Source organism: Sturnus vulgaris, chromosome 3, assembly GCF_052056855.1.
Source record: "Sturnus vulgaris isolate bStuVul1 chromosome 3, bStuVul1.hap1, whole genome shotgun sequence".
In the NCBI taxonomy this organism is placed as follows: Eukaryota; Metazoa; Chordata; class Aves; order Passeriformes; family Sturnidae; genus Sturnus; species Sturnus vulgaris.
This window is the reverse complement of record NC_142245.1, coordinates 83,224,308-83,248,205: the sequence shown is the minus strand read 5'-3', so window position 1 is coordinate 83,248,205 and position 23,898 is coordinate 83,224,308. Positions and strand designations below refer to the sequence as shown.

The window sequence follows — 23,898 nt, the reverse complement described above, 5'->3', positions numbered from 1 at the left end:
GACATACAGAGTTTGCCACTGAGCTACTCATTTCATAGTCACTTTGACCAGCTAAGAAACTGGGATGAGAAACATCTCATGAAATTCAGCAAGGGGAAACACCAAAACCTGCATCAGGGGAGGAACAATGCTGTGCACCAGTGCACACTGGGGCTTCACTGGCTGGAAGGCAGAAAAGGACAACAGGCAGATCATGGATCCCCATGGCAAAGCAGGCCAGCTGCATCCTGGGCCGGATTAGGGGAAGCATTGCCAGCAGGTTAAGGGAGATGATCCTTCCCCTTTGCTCAGCACTGGTGAGGCACACCTGGAGTGTTTTCCAGACTCCCCAACACAAGGAACATATGGACATACTGAAGAAAGTGCAACAAAAGGCCATGAACATGATGAAGGGATTGGAGCATCTCTCCTATAAGGGAGGGCTGACAGAGCTGGAACTACAGCCTAGAGGAAGATCAGGGAGACCGTACCAGTCTGTATAGACACCTGATGGACAGAGGGAAGCCATGCTGCCTTCAGTGTTACCCTGTAACAGGACACAGTGGACGCAGATTAAAACAAACACATGACACTCCAGGCGAACATAAAACCCCTGTATTTTTACTCTGAGTATGGTCAAACACTGACTTGGGTTGCTCAGAGAGGTTCTGGAGTCTCCATCCTTTGAAATATGAAAAATTCAACTGGACATGGACCTAGGCAACCGGCTCTGGCTGACCCTGCTTGGGTGAGGGCGTGAATCTTGTCCCCTTGTCCTGTGCTTAGTCACTTTCACGCTGGATACCACCCTTGGACACTGCCATAGCAATGTCCCCTCGGCGAGGGGCAGAGGGACTTCCCAGGCAACCAGCGACAGGATAGGAGCACACAGTCTTAAACTGCACCAGGGAGGTTTCGGTTGGGCATTACAAAGAATTTCTTCACAGAAAGGGTGATTATACATCAGAAGGCAGTGTCTAGGAAGATGGGAGAGAAACACCAGGAGGTGTTTCAGGAAAGACCGGACGTGGCACTCTGCGCCATGGCTTAGTTGCCATGGTGGTGTCCGGCCGCAGGCTGCACTCGAAGATCCCAGCGGTGTTTTCCAGCCCTAACAACGCCGCGGCGATGCGGGAGCGGCGGGCTGCGGGCCCGCGCGGCGCCGGCCGGGAGCGGGCGGGCGCTGTGACGTGGCGCCCCCGGGTTGCCATGATGCCGTGAGGGGCCGCCATCGCCGGGCTATGGCGCCGCCCGCGCCGCCCCCCTCACGCGTCTTCGCCGAGCTCGACCTGGCCCCGGCGCCGGCCCCAGAGGGACGCGGCGGGCCCCCGGCGCTGCCCGGGCGGGAGGTGCATGTGAGCGGCAGCGCGGAGCTGAGCGCCCTCCCGGACCGGGCGCGGGTGTCGCTGCGGCTCAGCAGCCGCAAGGAGGCGGCCGCGGAGGCGCGGAGCAGCGTGTCCCGCCGGCTGCAGTACATCGCCCACAGCGCCCGCCAGCGCGGCGTCCCGGTGAGCTCCGCCGCCCGGGCCCGCTCAGGCGCCGGGACCTGTCCCGGGGGAAGGGCGAGGGCGCAGCGGGCGGGGCAGTTCCCGGCTCCCGGGGCAGTTCCCGGCTCCCGGGGCAGTTCCCGGTCCCGCTCGGCAGCCGGCGCGGTGCGGGGCCGTCCCGCCGGAGCAGGCCTTGGTGCCGGCGGGAAGCAGGGGAGTCACGGGCTTGGAGCTCTCGCTCCTCTGCCTAAGGAACCACGGGGGCACTGCTGGGAAAGCCTGCCTGTCTTTGGAAGGCTGCAGCCATGCCAGCCCCAGCGGAAAAAAGTGGCATGTCGCTACTCGGGCTTTCCCATGTGAGAGCCATCCTGCTTCTACTCCCGCGGTGGTGAAATCGCTCTCCCTGGAGGCGTTAAGGAAAGGCTGGACGTGGCTGTCAGTGCCATGGTCTAGTTGACGTGGTGGTGTTTCGGTCAAAGGTTGCACTCTGTGATATCAGAAGTCTTTTCCAACCTAATTCTGTGATTTGTTCATGTAACAGAGCATTCGCCCGTGCATGCGGATGAAACTGATAGTTTGATAAAGTTGTGCACAGCAGCACAACTTGTACCTGTGTGTGTCAGAGTAACTATGTTATTACCAGAGCTTAGCAGCAAATACATAGAGAGCTCTTTCCTCTCTTGTTCGACTTAAGTAGAGAGGTTTTGAAAAACATGGGATATGATCAAGATGGCTGAAGTGACAGAAGCCCCATGTGGACTCAAAAAGTTCCTTTACCACAATGAGTTTTTTAGCCTCTGGAAGTAATTTCACAACAATGAAAAAGGTACAGTCTTGCCTTTAAAGCTTTGTCCAGACAGTAAATGCTCCAAAAGGGTGGTATTTGTTCATACAATCATGCTGCTGATGTTTTTGAATTTCACAAGAGAGTTTTGGACAGTGTTTCACACATAGGGCTCTTAAAAACAGAAAAAAAAGCTGATCTTTATGGAATAGCCAGTTGTTTTGGAAAGTTACTTCTTATTGAAATTGCCTAAGAAATTTGTGCCTTTTGAGTGTATTCACAGATAAGCTGGGGGAAAAGGGAGATGATAGAGTTTGCTATGAACACTAGATTATTCAGTGGAATAAAAAGAATTGCAGAAGGGCTTCCTGATACTGTATGGTGTTACCGTGCAAGCAGAGTTACTAAATGCAAAGTAAGAGAATAAGTTACTCAGTCTAAACTGAGGTGCCTACAGTGAAATTGCATGCCCGCATTTCAGATACTGCCTGCTTTGGAAGATAGGTACTGGCATCAACTTTTCATTTTCCAAACAAAATAGGATTACCTGGGGTTTTCTTTTAACTGTTATGCAGTCGCTGTAGCATCCATACAAGTTGTTCAGGAATAAAGAAGGCAATAAAGAAGACCACTTAGCCCCTGAAAAAGCTCATATTGCAGCTCTGGGACTAGATGGCAAGGGGACATGGAGGCTGCTTTAGGCTGGGTATTGATCATGCTTGGGTGCATGTCTTTCATAGGAAGGATTTGTCATGGGTTCTATAGCCATCAGTATGACTCATTCAGCCAAAACTGGTGCATCTTTAGAAGGGATTACAGGTTAAATGCCTTTAGTGTCTATTAAGCAAGTTAACAGGAGTTGAAAGTGGTGGGTTTTAAGAGGAATGGGAGAAGACAAAACAATTCAGCATGCATTTGTTCATATTAGTAGAAAACATGTCAAGCTTGGTACCCACCACCATGGTGAGCTATCAAATAATGGGGCATTTTTGTCCTGACTGCAATTAAATAGCTCTTCAGAGCTGGCTAGATTGGAAAAGATAGTTGCAGATATTTACCCTACAGTGAGTCTGAGCAACTGACTTCCAGTTTTGACTTGAGACTGATTGCCCTGGGATAGCGTGGATCATCCAGCGTGTGGTGGCTGGCACAGAAAGGAGTAGGCAGGGTGTTAATAGGTGAGTGTGCTTTTAGAGGGGCTGTGTGCACCACTCCAGGCTAGAAAAAAGGATTGCAAACTGAAGTACAACTTGGACAAACAAATAGTTTTATTTGGGTTTATAACAGTCAGGTTCAGAAATGTAATGGGAGCAGGGTGGAGAGTGGGCTGTTTTTACAATGTGAGAGCATTCAGTGTTTTATTATAGTTACAATAATTTCACAGTTATCTTTTTTCTGTTACAGAGATACTGTGTGTTGGAGAATTGAAATGTTTTTTCCACTTAGTTGAGAGACTGTGAAATGCTGCTTGAGTTGTGGGTTTCTCAGTGTTAGCAAAGTGTTAGCTCTAGGGAACTCTGAGAAAAACAACATGAAGTTATTTTTTTTTCAGAGTAGTTCCCCACGGTATAATTTTTAGTGCTTTGTTTCATCCAGTTTTAAATCACTCTACTGCTGGAGCTTTTATTTGCCTTGCAGCTTTTCCACTAACAACTCTCACTGCTGGCAATTTGTTCCTAACTGCGTTTGCTAACTTCACTTGCAGCTAATACCATTCTAGACAACTGTAAAATTAATCTCTCTTCACAATCTCCATATGGTTCTAGTTGTTGCAAGCTTATCTAAGGCCTCTTTAGAATTCATCTAACTATGCTATATATTTATTTTTAATTAATCCACAGAACAATTTCTTTAACCCTTGTTGCTGTAGTAGGAAGTCTGTGAGATCAGAAGTGCATAACCTTTGCAGCAGCAGGAGCTTGCATTAGCAGTTTGTCGGGATGCCTGGGGGCAGCACCTGATTTCCATATACATTTACCCAGGATTTTAATCAGAAATAGATGCACATAGTGGCATTTATTTATAGAATGCTGTAACTATATGCAGCACTTCAGAGCACAGAATGTGGTTTCCCCATTGATTTTACTTTCCCTGCAGCCTTCAAGGCAATCTCCCTTAATCAGCCCAGCTGCTCAAAAGTAACATTTTCTTCTCTTTCTCTAGAAGCAAACAGATTTTATATTTGCCACCTATGATTTATTTGGGGAGAGGTGTGGAGATGACACTTGTTTTAATGGCTGTATCTAACAATTGGCATTGGCACCTTATTTAAAATAACAGTGATAATATTTGTTGTACCTGTCAGAGTGTTATTGAATGAAACAAACCATCTGGCAAGCTATATCTGGTAGGCTCTGGGTTAGAGATTGTCTGAACTAGGATACCTCCCTTGAATTTATGTGCAATATTCTCCATATTTCAAAACTTATTCAGGAGTCACAGTTATGGATGCACATCCATACAATCAGTTAAAAAACTGTTTTAAAGTTTGCCCACTCAGAAAATCTACCAATGTCAGTATATCCCTGAATGAAGGTAAAAACCTGTGTAAGGCATCACTTTTTTCATATTAGCACATATTTAAAGAAATATGTCCAGAGTACCCTGCATTTGCTGAGTACAAATATGCTTTTTGTCTTTCTTGTTACAACTGTTACATATACTTCCATTATTTCTTTGTTAAGCAGCAGACACTTTTTCACCATAGGTTTTGGGTTATCATTCTGTCATCTCATGCCAAACAGACCAGACAGAGTGAGGGGATGAGAGGCTGGAGCAAAGCTACCCAATCCCAGAAGGCACTCACCATCCTTAACTGACTGGAGACACTGGATGACTGTCAGGAGACAGGAGCATACATCAAGGCTCTCATTAACCATTTCCATAGTGCCAAGAACAAAAATGCCATGATCAGACAGAAGAAACTAACTCTTCTGATTGTTCAGATATATTTTTCATAATGTAAAGTTATACTGGATATATCAGTTCAAACTTACAAGTAGATTTTAAGAGGCATTTTCATATGTCTCCAGATATTTTTTATTTACAGCTATACATACCAGCATACATTACCCAACGGGCATTAGCATACATTGCAAACTATAAACACTTTCCCTTGCTCGGGCTTGGCTTGTGTGTCGTAAAAAGGTCTCATAGTTTTGTTAAGTCATTAGCCAGGAGCAGACCACATAATTTTATGTACAGATGGGCTGTTTCTCTTAGTGTGTTGTTACATACTTGTCTCCTTGAAGTGTGCTTTTGCTAACTTACCCATTTATTTTTTTTCTCTGTTCTCTTCTGAGGAATTCCTAAGAGCAGTCATTCCTATAAACAGCCAGTGTCATGAGGGTGGGCACAATTTTCCTGTGATGAAGACATTGTTCAGCAGTAGCAGATAGGAGGAAGGGCTAAATAAGGTTGTGTTCAATTGAAAAGAATGAAAATAGAATGCAAAGCGTATTTCTAGACTTGATATGCTCAATGGGATATTGACTGTCCTTTTCAACTCTGTGTCTTTAGACTGCCTGCAGCAGTGATGTGATACCACATAAAAAATAGGCTTTATAAGCAGAATTCAAATGTGAATCTGTTAAGAGTTGTCCAGTGGCTTCTGGGGTGATTGAGATACCTATACTGTTATATTAGTTTAAATTTTTTTCTGTGATTCTTGGCCCACAGATTTAGAAGATGGAGGAAGTTATTCCAGATGTCCAGAACACCTAAAGTGCAGCTTTCCCTAAGTCACAGTGAAAAGTATTTCTTCTGTGGCTGTGGCAATCAAATGGGTATTTCCTCAGCCAAAATATGAATAGTAGATATAAACAGTAGGGAAGAAAAATGTTTGCTTTTGAAGTAGTCTCAGTCTTGATTCCAATTTAAAATTATCTTGTCTCCTACCTGTCTTTTCCATATCTTTGTGTGAACACGAGTCACAAATGGAAGTGAAGTATGTAATAGAAAATATATCACAGAAGGCCACCTTGTTATGACTTCAGCAATTGTTTCATCCATTTATCTTCAGTAGCACATACAGCTACTGTCAAATTTGGTGGGATTAAAACTAGCTGTGAAGGAAATTTTGTAATACATGGTGCAAAATGATCTTTCACTCCATAATGTCGATCTTGCCATAGCACTTAGTGCCACAGGATGGCAGTGTCCTTAAATACACAGGAACCTTGGGAGGGCACAGCCAAATTCCAAGGCTTGGATCTGCTCAGCAGGAAAGAAAACCTGTTTTCAAAAAGGATTAAGGAGAGGGGAAAGGAGAAAACAAATGCGTTTTTTCTATATTTGCAGTTGTGTTACAGCACAGCTAATTCTGTAAGATACTAGTTATAGAAGTTTGTGTTTTCTGCGTGATAATTTCTATAGGACATATGAAGACTCTGGGGGAAAAATCGTTCTTGGCAATTGTAATTGGATTCTATCATAAATAGTAAGATATGCCCCATTTTGTAAATTAAATGAGCTGTTGGTGATAGACTGTCTTGATCACTCTTTAGAAAACCCCAGCCAGCCACATAAAAGAAAAAATACATCTTTTATTGACTACTGGCCCTTGCTAATCCTTTCCCTTACTAGAAGAGATTTTCTGAAAATGTCTAAAAGCAGGACTTTGTTGAATTTTGAAATTTCAGTTTTTCGTAGACTGCTGTGCAATGGTAATAAAATCTATAATATTTTTAAAGGAAAATGCTTCTCATAGTTAATGCCATTTGCATAAACTTATGCACGCATGCATGCTACATGATAAACTTGAAGACTTGAGCATCTGTAGGAAACATTCTGACACAAAAGCAGCTTTTGAAATGTGTCAATAATGAAGGAAATATTTCCTATACAAATAAATTCAGTAAATAAAACTTCTTTAGTTACTGAAAGGCTGGGTATCTGCTTTACTACAGTTCATGGGTATTACATGCAAAGCTGCAATTAAACTGTAGGCTGTGCTTGTTTTGCTATGTTAGAGTAATTTCACAATAAATTGTTCGTTCAAAACTGTTTACTGCGGAGTGAAGTGGGTGAAAGATGCGTGACTGTTAGACCAGTAGCAAGCTGGTCAAATATTCACATGTAACTGCAGTTATTCTGTATTTTCCTGAGTCCAGTATCTTATTTACATGTCCTACAGGATTTGCTAGTGCTCTGTGCAGCCATTGTGTTGACCAATGTGGCTGCTGTTGATGCTGAGGTATCACTGGTGGAACAGCCTTTTTCAAGGGTTACCATTAGGCCAGAATAATAGCTGTTCAGTCTTTGTTTATATGACCTTGCTACAAGCTGCTGCTAAAATATCCTAAAATAGGGGCCTAAAAAGCACCTCTCACATACTAACTTTCTAAAACTAATTAAAGCTCCTAGAATTCTTGTACCAGGTGAATTTACAATTGCACACTAATACACATAGCTTCTACCTAGCAGCCACTTTTGTGACCTAATTGTTCTCTTTAAGGGAATAGCAGCAAAATCACATTATAGAGCTACTGTGTAATTGACTAAGAATAATGCAAGAAATCTTCAATATCCAGCTAGTTTTAAACTGAAGATATTTGCATGGAAAACTAAAAATTTTTGTTGCAAAGTCATAAGAAATATGCCAAAATAGTTCAGCTTTTATAGGATATCATGTACATACTGCAGATGCTTAATTTGTGTCTTTTAAGGTTGTATTCCTCTACTTTGTTTTAGGAAGAAAATATGACTGTAACAGAAGATTTTAGTAGAGTAGAAAATACTTACCAAATGGAAGCAGAGGTATGTATTCAACCTAACCAAAAATAAAATTAAAAAAAAAAAGAATAAGAAGTGTGTCAAGGACCTATAAAAATTTGAAGATTATATTTTCTCAGACCAAGGAGCATAATGGCAGCATAGTCCAAAAAAACTATTTAAGGAATGCAGTTTATAGCAGAGTTCAGCTGCAGTCTTCTGTTGTGTGCAGAGCTTGCTTTCTTCTCAGGTGAATGTGTGCTTTTAAAATGTTATCTGATGCTACAGACCAGCATATTTGGTTCTGGGGCAGTGTGAGCAAACCAACAATTCTGAACTCTCCTTCACCCATAGCCCTTCCTGCCCTCTGCTTCTTGCAAGGAGTTGGTGAGTTCAGAAAGCTGCCCGACTTAATAACCTTTTTTTCCCCAGCTCAGCTTTCTTTTTCATTATTTTAGCTCCTTGAACTGGGAGCAAATGCAAGATCTGCTTAGGCCACAGTAGCATAGCACCTGGATTTTGGTCTGTTCTATACAACTCTGTCATCAGCTTGCTCTAAGTAAAGTAAAGCTAATTGTTTCCTGGGTAATTGGCTCAGAATTTTGTAGGTAAAAAGTGCTCTCAGAAATGCAGATATTATGGGAATAATCCCATTTACTTCAGTATCTGCTAAAGGAAGTATATATTTGCCATAGTAGGAAATAAATGCTGTGCTTGAAACGTTCACTGAGGGAAATTATGTATGTTCAGCTAATGCATTTTTTTAGACCATAAAACTCTAATCACTACCCAGCAAGTTTGGAGATTCTTACAAAGTAAACCTGGAAGCCCGCAATAAAATTATAGCTGTTTTATAGAGCTGTGGTTTACAGTCCTCTTAAACAGGTTCAGCCTCCTTAGTTTGCTTGCTGTAAGGCATATGCTCATCTTAATAACACCAGTAAATACAGGAATTATTGAGAATTTGGAGAACAAAATTTGGATTTTAAAATAAATGAGTCTTAAGATACTTAAATGGTGTGCATCAGTGTCATGTTCTGAATGACTTCAACTTCCTCATGGAGACACCTACTACCTTGAGAGCTTAAATCACCACGACTTTTAGATGACTTGTACTTAAAAATTAATAAAACTCTATTATTAACTATTACATGAATTATTATTTAGGCTACAGACAAGCTTCTATAAACAACTTTAGTCTTAAGTGGGAACTTAACAAAAGTTTTTATACAACAAGGATTAAATGTGGAAAGCTAATTGCTTGGATTTAGTGTTGATTTGTAAGCAGCTTGGACCAGCTGTAATTGCTGTTGCAAAGTTGTGTGGTTGCCTGGGATCCTGGGGTTGGGACTGGAAGAATCCAGCCACAGTGCTGCTGTTTTGGCTGCACTGCACACTGAGGTAGCAGTGTGGCCACTCTTAATGCAGAGATTAGTCTCTCCTTGCTTCTCCCTTTATGTATATCCGTGTTTCATTAGTGCAGCTTCATAAACCAATGAAGTTCCATTGACCAGCATGTTTGCCTGCTTTAGCAATATAAATGAATTTAAAACTCACTTCCACTTCTCTGTTAAAGAGTTTGCCATTATATCTGTATTATATGTGAAGTCTTGAAAATCCTGTTTTACTTCATTCTATAAACTCTTTAGCATTTGTGTCTTATAAAGAATTTTTAGAAGACTGAAAAATTCCCAGGAAAATGGCTATTTAAAAGTTTAATGAAGAATTCAAGATATTCTTTCAACTGTAAGGAGATAATTTTAATTGATGCTATAACAAAGGAAAATATGCAGAAGAATAAAGTTGTGTATAAGATCACAAAGCTCTATAATAGATTTATTATAATAGTTCATCTACTGCATGACGTTCTCATGGGAGGAAGATTATGTTGGTTTTGTGCATTTCTTAATACACTTGCCTCCTTATAAACCATAACTTCTTGTCATTTACAGCCTTGTCCAAACCTTGGAATGTCTATAACAGTTTTGCATAGCCTCATGTTACTTTCTCACACTTTTTAACCTTAATAACTGATGAAGTTAAAACATTTCTTTGCATTTTAATGTTCAGGTATTCTCTAAATGAAAACTGTGATGTTTTTAGGAGAGAGAACAGCAAAATTAGCTATTGCTCAGTTGTTTTCTGCCCCTGAGGGTACCTGATCAAGTGCTTCTTTTTTAACAGTAACGTTCGAGTGCCCAGAAGTGCCCCAGTCTGAGCAATTTATCTCCTGCTGAAAACCCATAGTTCTTTGTTTCATCATTCTTTTGTTTCATCTCCTAGAAGGATCTTGTAAATCTGTAAATCTTGTAAATCTTGTAAATGCTGATGGCAATCTGGAAAACACTATGACAGTCCTCATAGTGAGACTTTCCTCAAAATACAGCTATGACAGTTTTCTGGCAAAACATCACAGGGAGATGTATGCTTTTTATATCTATGGAAAGAACTCCTGCTGAAGAAAAAGCTGTAGGTGTATCTTCAGTCTCTGTTCAATTGAGACTGCACCTTTCAGAGCCACTAAACCAGTGCAAGGATCCAAGCCAGAATAAGGTTCAGGTACTACAGCAGAAGGCTATCAAGGGTAGCAAGATGGGACCATTAATTACTTTGTGATAATTGTCAATAACTGCTCTTTACCTTACTCTGAATATGAAGTAGCTCCCTCCTCTCTCACTTCAGCTTCCTTGAACTATCTCATTCTCCACAAGATAAATCTCTGGTATGCACACAGGAAGCTGCTGCAGTGCAGTTGACATGCTGTAACTTGGATTTCTGTGTCATATCCCTTCACTGGGGTAGAGTGATGCATAGATTGCAGCAGCCATGGGGGCAGCTGTATGTCACAGGTATTGGCAGTAGAATTTTCTTTACTGCAGGCTTTTTCTTCCACTCCTGTGGAAGCTGTATTAGTATGCAAAAAGAAGCGAGTCAGGGATAAGAGAGAAGGTGAACCTGACTCATCGTGAGAGCACTGCACTGGAAGTGAAGATGAGGTTTTAGTTTTTCTAAAAAAAGAGTTAGGGATCTAGGGTTTATTTCTGATTCCAGAATGCTGTATCAGATCAGTGTCATTGCTTCAGTCCTGGCAGCTCTGCTTTCCCACAGAGAAAAGCTGGCTCCTGCCTGGAAAGTTGCTGCCTGGCTGGATTTTCCACCAGGAAAACTGTTGGGCTCTGGCTCCAGGGTTGATAGTAATTCCTGCTTCATAACATTTGGGAAGGACCTCAATTCCTAATGCATCTTCATTTAGTGCTTTTTGAAGCCAGAGACAGCTAGGTGTTTAAATTGTTTTTAATCCAAGTCTGAAGTGCCCAGTTCACTCTTGGCACTGCTGTGAGTCTGTTCAGACAACAAAGGATTTGGAGCTCCCTGCAAGCTGAACTGGGCTGGGCTTAGCTTAATCTCATAGCTGAGGTTTCTTTATGCTTGGAATTCAAATGTAGTTTTCCTTTGTGCACAATGCTTTCCATATCATTTTTCTTGAGCTTCTGCATAATTAACATCTAGCAATCTAAGAAGGGACAAACCAGGATGCATCTAGTCATGTGCACCAAAGAGCACATTCATTGTTCAGATTGTCTGCATACCAAGAATACCATATTTCTTCAGAAAGGGATTTCTAAATCCTCAGTTTTAACCCATTTAATGAACTTTCTCTTGCAAGCCTAATACTAGTCTCTAGAGCTGTATAGAATTCTTATAAGCTCATAAATGTTGGAGTTGTATACAGGACTATTATATTTAGTTAGCTTGTAGATGTCTGGCCTCATTTAAATAAAAGTGTTGAGTCAGTGGAAAATGAAAATATTATTTACGTGCTGTCTGTTCGCTCACTCCCAGGTCTGTATCATATTCAGTGATTTCGGACAAATGCAGAATGTTTGCAATCTACTCATTGAAAAGTTAGGAACCTCTGTTACCATCAATCCACCTCATTTCTACCATACACCAGAAGCCATAGACACCCTTCGGTAAGTTCTCTCACCCACCAAAATCTTACAGCCTCATTTAATATGAATACATAATTTATGCTGTTTGCAATGGGAGCAAGTAGTTTCCTTCACACCTATTAATATTTATGCTAGAGATTTAAGTATAACTTATAAATTAATGCTGTTCAGCCTAGCAGATAGAATTTGTTCTTGTGCAAAAGCAGAATGTAATAAAAATTATTTTCCCACTGATTTCCACTGGAGTATAATCTGCTGTGAATCTTAGGTCAACAGAATTTGGCTTTGATTACATCATCGTGTGTAGATTTCATTTGTATTTATTCATGAGGGTGCAAGTGTGTTACCAGATGTTGATAATTTTAAGTACCCTTGCCAATTCCCATTACTGTTAGCTGCTGACATGATCTGGAAAGAATCGGGTGTGGCACTGATTATTCTCAGTCCAGGCTTCTCCCACTAAGTGGGAGGGACAGAAGGAAGTTTAGTCTTGGTTGGGGTTTTGCCTCTTTTAAGAAAAGAACTGCCTGGTCCAAGAAGCAAGCTTAATTAGCTGCCGTTAAAGGTTCCAGAGATGCCAAAAGTGAATGTCAGAGGTATCTACAGGAAATCAGGAGATATGGCCAGTGAGGTTAAGCAGGTGCTAGTATACCTTGCAGCTGAGCCACTGAAATGCCTGGAGCAAGGGCTGAACTCTTGCTCTGCACAACTCAGTGTGGATGCCTGCAGCATACAGGTGTTAGAAATCCTTGATCTCATCGGATCTAGTGACAACGCTGACATTTCCTCCACACACTCTCCCCTCAATACCCAAGCTGTGGCCCAAAAGCTGGGGGAAGGTGATGTGCCTTAGCATCTCTGCAGTTACAAAACATGCGACATTAAAAAAAATCTTGGCAGGAACACTGGTACATGAGTTGGACCTGTTTGTTATTGTGCTGCTGCTTCTTCCTCTCAGCCGTCAAGTGTGTGTCACTGCCGTTGGAAACACACGCCAGAAAGCCCAGGAAGTTTGTCGACTGTTTGGCCAGGCATTGGGAAAGCCTTTATTGATAAAAGAAGAAGAAACAAAAGAATGGGGAGGCCACGTAGACAATCACTTGTCACAGTCTGCTGATTCACTGACTCTGCAGGAAAGAATCCAGAATTCTACAGCTTATGCTTCTTGTAGAGTGTTTGCTGTGTTTGAGATAAAGGGAAAAGAAAATAGGAGACACAAGTTGCTCTAGAACCTTCAAAACCAATACATTTTCTTAATAAAATTTTTATGCTTGCTTGTGCTTTTTGATTTTTTTTTTACTTCATTCTTATGTTAAGTCTATCCCCTAAAATTAAGGTTGCAGTTAATTCTGAAAGTACAGTTCACAACTGCTCATTTTTGTTCCCTGGCCCCTGTAAAACATCAAGATAGTTGATGTGCCAAACGTTTGGCAATCATGGCTGAAACTGCACTACATTTACACCTTTCGTCCCAAAACTGGAAGGAAATTAATCCTCATTGCTGAGACACGGCAAACTGAACATGCAGTGTGTTTGCTTCTGACAAAATTGAGTGTTCAACATAAAACCTGCTTAGGAATGTTTTATTTCATCATAGGAAAAAAAATACACATTTTATCCTGGTGTCTGTTTGCTCAATTTTAAAAAGGACATCTGTTGTCTGGACGTACATTACATGTACAGACACTGAAGTACTCAGTCATGAGGGTAGAGTTTTTTCAACCATGGCTGCATAATGTATTTTGAGCCATCATATCCACTGAAGTAGGTTTCCATATCAGGGTGATACACCTGAGAAAAAAAATACTTCAAGTTAAAGAAGTATCAGAATTGGCAATAAATATAAACTGATAATTAAACGAGTTATTGAAGTTACTACACTGTTTGAAAACTCCTGAAGAGTTTTTAATGTACGTAGAGGTACTTTCAATGGCATTTTCTGTGTACCATAACCGAATTTCTGTCATCAGAATAGCAGTTCTCTCCAGAAGAGATCTCATGAAATGTTACAAGCTAGATTTACACAGCATCAGTGTTTAAAATCACCACTGTTTCTTACTGAAGTAGTTCCCACTCGTGTTGTTACTAGAGGTATTTGGTATTTCTTTTAGCTGGATCAGCTATCTAATCCAATGAGGCAGCAGGAACAGTACAGAAGCATTGGGGAAAATCGTGATGACATTAGGAAATGGTGATGGCCTTAGGTCCAACATGAAGATGCAAACCCACCAAGGACAATCCAAGTCTTGTCTTGATGCAGGAAGCCCACGGTGAGGGGCTCAGAACTATCTGCTGGGAAAGGGTCATGACATAAGCATCTTCTGATTTCTCAACTCTTCACAAAATTACTGTGCCTATGAGGCTGTAGAAAAGGCTGAGTTAGGGCAATCCATAGACCTTTTGAACTTGAGGCATGACTCACCATCTGTTATTAATATCAGCTTGACAACTTTGAAATATCTGGTTTTGTGAGCTTGTTACCAACAGTTTCTCTAATAATCTCAGTCAGAGAATTAACCTGCCACGCAGGTGAATAAAGCAATTTGATACCTTAAAAGCTAATTCCACAAGGTAAATATTTAAGATGAAGTATCTGTTTCTCCCCATGGAATATAAAGGAAACTGAAGGTAGCTAGCTAACTGGCATAGTGAAAGGTGCATTTTTTAGACAGTGTGCGCAGAATCAGAATCTAGTTTTAAATATTTATGATACTCATCTGGAACAGCATAGTTTCTGCTCCTAAATTCAGGCATGTTGGCATATTCTGTATTACAATTGGTGACTAAAACAAAATGGACTGAACTAAGGCTTCTCCCAAATAAAAGAGGTGATTGTGTCATACTGTGGTTGAGAGGAGTCCTTTATGTGCAGCAGCAGGTTTGAGAGAGAGCAGGGAGAGTCTTTAGACCAGTCTGACTTACACAATTCTTTTGGGAGATTTTCCCAAAAGGCAGAGGATACCAATTTGAATCTGTTCTGTTTGACTAGACCCAGCGTCTCCTGTTAGATTAATGGTTCACCTACTTGCTGTTATGTTAAATACGGACTTTGCCACTATCCACAAAGAAGGCATCCACAACAGCATAGGGGGCCCTTGCAAAAAGCCACCTGTATGTGGCATGCATGCCTGAAGGCTGTTTTCTGAATCAGAGTTTCAGACTAGTTTAAAAATCAAGTGTGCCTTGCATAAGCTGGGAATCAAAAGCTACTTCAACCCTGTGCACAAAACACAATTTTTGCCTCCCAAAGAGTTTTGCAGTTAAGAAGGGAGACATTCTTCAATCTGGGCAGCAGTTGAGCAGGAACTGTTTGAAATGCAGATTTTTCAGAGTAGAATTGAGAAACCAACATACTTCTCTAGATCGCCAGAAATCACAAAACTAAAGTCTGTGTCTGCAACAGCCTATACATAACGGAAATCAAGTTACTCAAACACTTACAAACCTCAGCACTACTTACTACCCACTTTGAAGTGGGTAGTACCTGAGTTTGGTCATTTACCAGCATCCAAAAACCCATGCTTGAAAGTACAGCAGTGATTTATCTGCTTTCTCTATTAATTTTCACTAACTTTGCATCCTAGATAGTATCTATTAGGCCAAAGGTCAGCCAACTTTTAAGCATACAGGATAACAATCAAGTTGCAACTGAATAAAAATTAATACTACCTCTAATCCCATAATAACTGTTATCTCTTCCTCAGGAACATAAGCTGTAGATTTTCCAAATCCATTTGCTTTGTTAATTAGAATTCGATAGTGAGGAGTATCTTTTAGATTCTGTAAAAATAGAAAGAAAATAAATAGCCTCAAAGAGATATGATGACTAAAGATTACATATTATAATCAGTTAACTTTCAGTGGGCTTACAGAGCCTAAATCCACTCGAGATACTTGTATGTATATATGTGTATCTATACAGCCAGTTAATTTTTATGATTTTACCAATGTCAGAATTAAATATAAAGCAGTCAGAACTGCAACACACAAAGTTCTTAGCATATCTGAAACATTTTTTGAGAGTCAAGAGTTTAATTAACTTTTTTCTACGGAAAAACGAGACTTGGAAGAAATGAGACTTATAACATCCTTGCTTTTTGTACATAAGGCCCCATGGCCATCTGCTACCACCCTTCTTTCTTCACAAGTGACAACTGAACTCCAGAGAGGAAGAGACAAGTTCAGAACATACTGCCACCTCCAATAACCATGGTCCTGATCCTGGAGAGAGCTAAAGCAGCTTCTGTGTGTATATATATGAATCTTCCCACAAAGAAGTGCCTATGAAAAGAAATCCTGGGCCGGGGAATATGGGCCATGATATTCACTGCTATCCATAAATATTCCTGCCCAAAGTAACCCACAATCTAAACACAAAAAAGTGATGGATGAATAGAGATGGAGTTTATGAAGCAATCAGTGTCGATCAATGGGCAAGCAGTGGCCTCTGCCCAGTGATTTCCTAAAGATCTGGAAGGCACAGGAAGGCAAGGAAAAGTTGGGCTGAAAACCTGGCTGATGTTTTGAGGCATTTACAAGGACCAAGCTTAGTAAGCTGCTACCTAAAGGTCAGAAGGCATTTTGCAAGGTGCTTATGATGTGATAGGCAAGGCAATTAAGAAACCAACAAAAGGCACTTAAACCCCTTGTAATTGCTCTTGAAATTAAAACAAAAAAGATGAACACAAGGCTGCTGGGACAGCAGAACAGTGTAAGGTACATAAAAAGAATCAGTGTCTGCTGGGAAATTCTTGGGGGTTCAGATCGTGATAGCACTATTGAGAGGAGAAAAGAAAGAAAGGATGCAGGTGTTTTAGAAGCCAAAGATGAGTGACAGTTGGATAAAATTACATCAGGGAATGAACCAAATGCACAAAATGATACTGAATGTCAGTACCCAGCTGAACATGAATTTTCTGCTATAAGCGAAGATTTTAATGTTTTCCTCATTTTCAGTCCCCTGACTTAACTATTAGTGTTAACTTCCTGCCACTTAAGCAGCATGTCAGTGGCATGCAGAGTATGCAGCATTGCATTACCAGATTAGCACTCTCAACAGATTTAGGATCTGATTTTCAAATACAAGGACTTAAGCAAGAAATTCAGAGGCTTTAAGAATTCTAACAAAAATGTGTTTTAAAATAGATTTACACTCCAAGTAACCAGGTCCTCAAAAACATTGCTTTCCCACTGAAACTGATTAAATGCAGAGGATTACTTGCATTTCTCAGGTGCAGTGAAGATGCCACCAATTATGGATAACTAGATAAAGGACTTAGCAGCTTCTCACCTTTAGCACACAGCAGGAGAAATCCCTTTAGACATCATAGGTTGACACTGGTACTTTAAATACAACACTATGTATAAAAAGGGAGCAATTTTAATTTGAGATATGTCCACTACAGCCCTGACCAGCAAAGCTTAGTCAGTCAGTGGTGTAAAAGCCAAGCTGTACTGGGACCACAGTGCAGAAGCAGCAAAGGTACCACTCAGCTGCACAGGTGATACAGAACTCGGGAGTATTTCCCACTAGGATAGCAGGAAGTTGGTCTGTAACAGTGTTTCTGAGGGTATGTTAACCTGAGTTATTCTGTGTACATCTTAATAAAGCAAGAGTTTAGTACATTCAAACCTGTTTCACTGGAGGATATATGGGTTGCAGTTGTCCTTCTGGATTATTAGCTTTTACATCCCATCCAACAATGACTCCTGAGTAGCCAAATCTTCTGTGAATTATTACCTGGCCCACACCGAACTTGATATATTCAGGCTTTGGACTGTGAACATGAGTTGATTCTAATTTAACAAAAAAAGAGACGTAACAAGGATGCAAGTTTGATCAGTTATATTAAACATTTTAACAGAAATTATTCTGACTTTTAAGAGAACTTAAAATTAATAGAGGAAGTAAAGAAAGGTGCTTTGTTTTTCTACCCAGAATATTAATTACTCTATTTTACAAAGGAACATCCACTAAGAAAGACACTATTCTATTGTATACATTTGATATGACATCTTAACAGAGTTTTAGAAAGCATTAACACATGTATGCATTGACAATTACTTAAGCCTTGCATACAGTATTTTACAGTGCTTACATGTGGTAACTTATTGTGGCTTTTTTTTTTTTTTTTGCCAGTTTAGATCACAGAATTCTTCTATTCAGTCTGATTAGGGACTTTTTCCAGGAATAAAGTGGTCAACTATTTATTTTCCTTTTATGAAATTGATCTAAATCAGTTCATTTGAATCAAGTGAAAGCTGTACCACTGTTTTGTAGGTCAACACAAAATACATACACTGATGTATTCAGTAAAATACATACACGTAGTTACATCATATTCGTACTCTACGGGGAAGAGGCCTTGGATTTTCTATCTCCTGTTATGTTTACTGAATATTGTCAATCATGTTTAAAGAGATGAAAAGAGGAAAAGAGTCTGCCATTTACAAATTAACTATAGAAATCCACTATAGAAGCCTTACAGACAGCATCATAAGTAAAATACAAAAGGATTGCAAAAACTTCAATACCTGCAATATAAGAATGGGGTTTTGCTTCATTTTCACCACTTTTAGTTTTGCTCTCTCCATAGTACCAATTCCTAAAATGTGAAATTAATAATTCAACATATAAACAAGTTCTTTAGAAGTTGAGTTTTAGTAATAATCAGAAGGTTAATTATTCTAAGTGGGATACTGCAAAGCCTTTAATACAAACTTCCCTACAATTTGAAGCCCATATGAGTTTTACATTAAAAACACTTCTAAGGAATACACAATAAAACGGAACTTGTTCCAACAGAAAAAAATAATATTAATCTAATTTCTTTCAATATGTTACTGTACAGTTGCATTAGAATTTTTATATCAGAGGAAACCCACTAATTTGATACAGGTGAGCAAACACTATTCTGCACTTTAATAGCGTGATTCTTCAGTATCTTTTGTAAGGTCTTTAAAAATTGGTTTATACTGGTATGGGCAAGGCAGTCCCTTGTCCATGCCAGTATAAACCAATTTTTACCATATACCAGTCCCTGGCAATGAGTCCCTGCCTGAGGCTGCAGTAGGTGTTGGTTTTCCTGCTGCACTAGACTGAATTTCATCTGAATGTAAAGGGTGGGGAGTAGGGGACAGACATGTTTAGAAAGGGGAAGTGGCTAACGTTTTTCATTGCTATAGTGAAAAAGATAAAGTGTAAAGAAACAATAAGAAAATGGAACATTTCCTTCTGCTGGCAGTGTAACAGCAGCAGCAGTCTATGAACAGAGATGTTTGGGTAACATTCTCCATCCACACTAGCCAGCAAACCGTTGGTGCCAAAGAACTACAGGCTGTCCTAATCTCCTTCCTCTCTGATGGTGTCTTTGAGTCTTACTCCCTTCATCCTGCCTGGAGAAAGTGAGAGCAGGTTCCTGTGCAAAAAATGCTTTTTACAAAAAAAAAAAAAATTAGTGATTTGGCTTAGCTCAAATGTGTAGAAAGACTTAAGGCTGACAAATACCTCTTAACAGAAAGAGGAATGGGCAAAATCTTAACATGTCCAAATCCTTTGTTAGGAACAGCAGCTAATATGGAAGGTCTCAAATGACATTATTTTTAGGATAACCAGTTCTTTATAAAATATTGAGAAGACACAAACAGCTACAACTATATACAAATAATCAATGGATCATTTGATCTTTGTAGGCTTTATCTTTAGATATGCATGGAGCTTTCCATAAAGTTTAAAAGCAATTTGTGGTGAACCTAAGAAAAGCACACTTTCTGATTCCATTCACAGACCATTCCCCTAGGTTTTGCTGGGAGCAAAACTAAGTCAGGATCCTCCACAGTTCAGAGGACTTGACAACCTTGATTATTGTACATGGATTGAGAATAAAGGACCTCTGAAGGTTCATACAAAGTAAAACCTTGGGAATATTTCTACTGTATAAGAATTAAATCTCACAAATAAGCTCTTCAACGACCAAAAGAAGTCCATGAACAGTCTTCTTAAATTAAAATGGTGTGTATGTGTAAATGGATATAATTTTACTTTTTCTAGACCAATCATTTTTACATTGCAAATATTTCACTTCTTAGCCCACAGATTTTCCATCTGTTATTCCTAATTCAGATTTTCTTGAACTACAATATAGAGCATAAGATATCCATCCAATGCTTTAGTATCTTATCCTACAAACATGTAGTTGCTTACAGTCATTAAGTGTTCTGCCTTCAGTCAGATAAATTTCAAGGATAACATGTAAAGGATCACTGCCATGAGTTACATTTAGTTTCACACGGAGTTCAGTTTTGATGTTTGTGTAGAATATAAGCACAAGGTTTTCTTAAAACTGATAGAAAGTTCCAGATCAGTCTCAAGAAGCAAATGAGAGATACTTCCTCTTTGTCACTTATTTCCCCCACAACAGACCTTCCTGCTCAGAACAGACCATGTCTGAGTCTCTTAAGTGCAGACAGTAACTCCCTACCTTGTCTTTGAGAGCCACAGACTTAAACGATCTGCCCATGCATCTGGACTCAAGTAAGATCTTGTTGAGATGCTCCAAGAGGCAATTATCCTTTAGGAATAAAAATGATCATCATACTGTTTTTAAAACTTTCTCTAGTATTCTTATACAGATTTTTAATACTGAAACTTTGAAGTTCCACTTCTGTAGCAAAGAGGAAGAAAGGGTCAGTGACCATGAACAATTTCTCCTCAAGATTAATATCAATGCTGCAAATGAATGTTCTTTCAATCATCACTTGTACCAGTAAATGGTATGTAAATTTTGGAAAATACCATTTTTCATTACAAGATTGCTTTCTTCCTGTATTCAGACCATAGGAATTGTTAAATTGCATTCAGATTCTGCAGCTTCAACTGTTAATTGAAAATAGTGAACATGAGATATTTTTTTAGATGGTGTACATAATCAAAAGACTATTAAAAAAAGCCTACAGGTTTTTGCATAAATCTAAATAATAAGTGGTTGACTCATGCCATGAGGCCTGAAAATTATTTCATGCTGGGTCTTTATGCATAAGCCAAGTTTAGTTATTTTTTCATCACGCCAATCTTTTGCTCTTCCTGGTTCGTGTATTGGAATTCCACAGATTAACCACACAGCCAGCGCACGGCACAGGCCACATTTACAGCTGAGTCTCTCTTTGCATGGTTCATTTTCAAAATGCCAAGGTTTGCTAATGGACACCACTATCAAAAATTTGGATCTGATGTAATAGTCTCCACTTTTTGTTTGGAGATAATACTTGTGGGATTCTGTCAATACACAGCCTCTTAATTCATAAACAAAATGGCACTCCTTACTTAACTCTTACCATTGTCACTGCCTTAAGTAATTTACTGTGAGTGAATTTCGTTGGTTAAGAGTCTGTATTGAGTCATACCATGCAAGAAAGTATTTTATAACAGTTAGTGTCAAAAGGTGACAGAAAATTAGAACTAATGTTAATCAAGTGCTTGATTTTCATCTTTTGAAAGGGACATGACCCTTAGTAATGTATATTGGAATGTCCTGAAAAAGAACGAGATTAAGGCATTCATGCAGATTAATAAGATTTTTATGTGAAGGAAACAACAATTGCTATTTGAATTTTAAAAGACATCCTTAGGCAACAAAATACAGTCATATTAAGCCACAAAAATGCCTGAGGTATGATTTAAATATTGGTTTTGTATAAGAATAGCCAATCCACCCACACTCCAGCTTTCCAGGATGAAGTATCATTGGGAATGAGAAAGAGAACTCTTACAAATAAATGCAGTAGGGAAGGTGAGTCTTACAACCTTTCTGTCCTTTGGATGCGCTCAGCAGAGTCTGTTCCGTACCACTGAGAAATGAAATACTGTGCAGGGAATGCAAAGAGCAGCATGGAAATCTGCAGGGCTGCAGCTGCATTGATGTGAGGCATTCCAACAGGAAGCTTCGTCAAACACACTTCACCGCTCCCTACTCTGAAAAGAGGAAGAGAAAAATTTTTAAAAGATACAAAATATGTAGCTGTGAGCTTTGCTAGACGTGCAGGACATAAAAGTTTCCTTCCAGTTGTTTTGCTGGTTCACAACATAATGTACAATCTGTACTCAGGCATTTCAGTTACAGCTGGAGCACACTTAATTTAGGCCACTTTAACTGCATTAAATTTTATGGTACTTATAAAAACTAATAGAAGACTAAAATAGACTGCGTCACAAGACAAAGTAAAAACCTGTTTTTAAGATTTAAACAGGCATGTTTTTTGTCTGTAAACAGAGAGAAAAAATGAAAAATCATCTGATTCAGTGCATTAAACATGTCTGGCATACCAGATTGATGGCCTCAAAAAAAAATCTGTTTAGATTCAGTGATAATTGCACATCTGAGAGAACGAAGGGGGTTTTTTTCAGATTGAAAGCCCGTACAGCATTGTACTACGTTGATAATGTGTCACAGTCCCACCACTAGGTTAGAAAAGGATTTGACATCACCTCTTTCCCATAGGCACCTGAAATACCATACTAGTGCATATTCATGACTCTTTCCTCCTTCCCCAAACAACCAAGATATTCACCTTCACCTGAGGTGCACGTTTACTGTCTTTACATCTGTGAGGCTTTTTCAAATCAGAACTAAGATGTGCTGAAATTTGAGACGTCTTTTACATAGGTGTTCTCAGAGTACCCAGGTTACTGCATTGTTCACCCATTCTGTGTTCTCCAGGAGCAGCTCTTGCAGCTCCTACTCTCTCCTGGACTGGAATACTCAGCCTGCAAGCAGAAGCAATTCACTACAGTTGTGTCCAAGTTGCTTCTAGATCCTGCTGTCCTAATTTATGTAACATACAAAATAATTTGGGTTACTGTAATATACACAGCACATGGGAAGGTAGATTTATGAAAATTGCCCAGCAAAAGTAGTCAAGATGACAAAACAATGCCAAAGGAAGCTCAAAGAATATTGTAGTGAATATGGAAATATCTTAGTGTGTGAGGAAGTCTCACCACAAACTGTATTTTTGATTTTTACATCACCTGCTTGAGTCACCAGCAGTGAAAAAAAACTAATCTCCTTTCAGACATTATCAGCAGTTGTAGAGTACTTGTTTAGCCTCGTGTGTTTGGGGGGGAAGAAGAGTTACAGTTCAACCAAATAGCCATGGGCGCCCCGAGAGGCCGGAGGGCTGGACAGGACCCGGGGATCGCTGACGGCGCTGCCCACAGCGCTTACACAGCACAGCCGTACAACTTCTGCCGCTACACATCTTCCTCCTGTTTCTAAAATCGGCTTTTTGAGCAGCCGGATCCCCCAGACAGAAAGGAGGCGGTAGCATATAGCGAGTTACCCGAATCAAAACATTTTTGTTCGTGTTCCGAAGCACCCGAGCAGCCGCAAGAAGCGCGCTGTGCCTGCACCCCCCGAGCGGGGCCGAGCCGCAGCAGCTCCGAGCCCGGGGGAGCCGCAGCTCCTGCCCCGTTCCCGCTGATCCCCCCGCTCCCAGCCCCGCTCCGGGCGGCAGGGAGGACCGGGAGGAGGTTGTGCCCACCCCTGCACGACAATGCCCGAAAGGACCCCGGAGAGGCGAGCGCCGAGCCTGACCCTGGGCCAGGCTCTCAGCCAGGTTGCAGGTTGTCCCCTGCTCTCGTCTTTCCCGCGCACAAAAAGCTCTCAAGACAGACGGGATCACGATTTCATAATCTCAAAACGCAACAAGCACCCGAGATTAAAATAAAGGAAAAGTTCAAATTTATTTCTGCAGTCTAACCTAACGAAAATAACATTTTCTGCTTCCTTACCTAGGTAATTTTTTCTGTGAATGCGAATGGACAAGTGGCTTGAGCCGGCTGTGAATAGAAGTCAGGCGGTAGCGCTCTCATGTGAAGTTTATGCAAAATGTGTCCTAACACGACCCTGTAGCCCAGCCTCATGCCGTGCCTCTCACCACGCTCTTGGTACTTCAGAGAGCACCTGGTGCGGCCCCTGGGCCCGGC

The 23,898-nt window shown here is 40.4% G+C and overlaps 2 protein-coding genes across 2 annotated transcripts; one reads left to right on the top strand and one right to left on the bottom strand.

Moving 5' to 3' along the window:
- Positions 1 to 1,171: 1,171 nt before the first annotated feature.
- On the top strand, positions 1,172 to 13,189 carry IRAK1BP1 (interleukin 1 receptor associated kinase 1 binding protein 1). The gene is made up of 4 exons (XM_014870198.2): positions 1,172 to 1,487; positions 7,942 to 8,007; positions 11,806 to 11,936; positions 12,874 to 13,189. The coding sequence occupies exons 1-4, from the start codon at positions 1,221 to 1,223 to the stop codon at positions 13,142 to 13,144; spliced, it is 735 nt and encodes a 244-aa protein (XP_014725684.1). The 5' UTR covers positions 1,172 to 1,220; the 3' UTR covers positions 13,145 to 13,189.
- Positions 10,930 to 23,817, bottom strand: LOC106849519 (uncharacterized). The gene is made up of 7 exons (XM_014870179.2): positions 23,704 to 23,817; positions 21,718 to 21,885; positions 20,396 to 20,485; positions 18,450 to 18,520; positions 17,548 to 17,711; positions 15,585 to 15,695; positions 10,930 to 13,706 (listed from the first exon to the last, which is right to left on the bottom strand). Exons 2-7 carry the CDS (start codon positions 21,840 to 21,842, stop codon positions 13,611 to 13,613), a joined length of 657 nt encoding a protein of 218 aa, XP_014725665.2. The 5' UTR covers positions 21,843 to 21,885; positions 23,704 to 23,817; the 3' UTR covers positions 10,930 to 13,610.
- Positions 23,818 to 23,898: the final 81 nt, after the last annotated feature.

Coding starts and splice junctions, on each gene's coding strand:
- IRAK1BP1 (XM_014870198.2), top strand. CDS start 1,221: ATGGCGCCGCCCGCGCCGCCCCCCTCACGCGTCTTCGCCGAGCTCGAC. Junction 8,008..11,805: donor CTTACCAAATGGAAGCAGAG/GTATGTATTCAA, acceptor GCTCACTCCCAG/GTCTGTATCATATTCAGTGA. Junction 11,937..12,873: donor GAAGCCATAGACACCCTTCG/GTAAGTTCTCTC, acceptor TCTTCCTCTCAG/CCGTCAAGTGTGTGTCACTG.
- LOC106849519 (XM_014870179.2), bottom strand. CDS start 21,842: ATGCCTCACATCAATGCAGCTGCAGCCCTGCAGATTTCCATGCTGCTC. Junction 20,486..21,717: donor CGCATCCAAAGGACAGAAAG/GTTGTAAGACTC, acceptor TTATTCCTAAAG/GATAATTGCCTCTTGGAGCA. Junction 13,707..15,584: donor CAGTTATTATGGGATTAGAG/GTAGTATTAATT, acceptor TTTTTTTCTCAG/GTGTATCACCCTGATATGGA.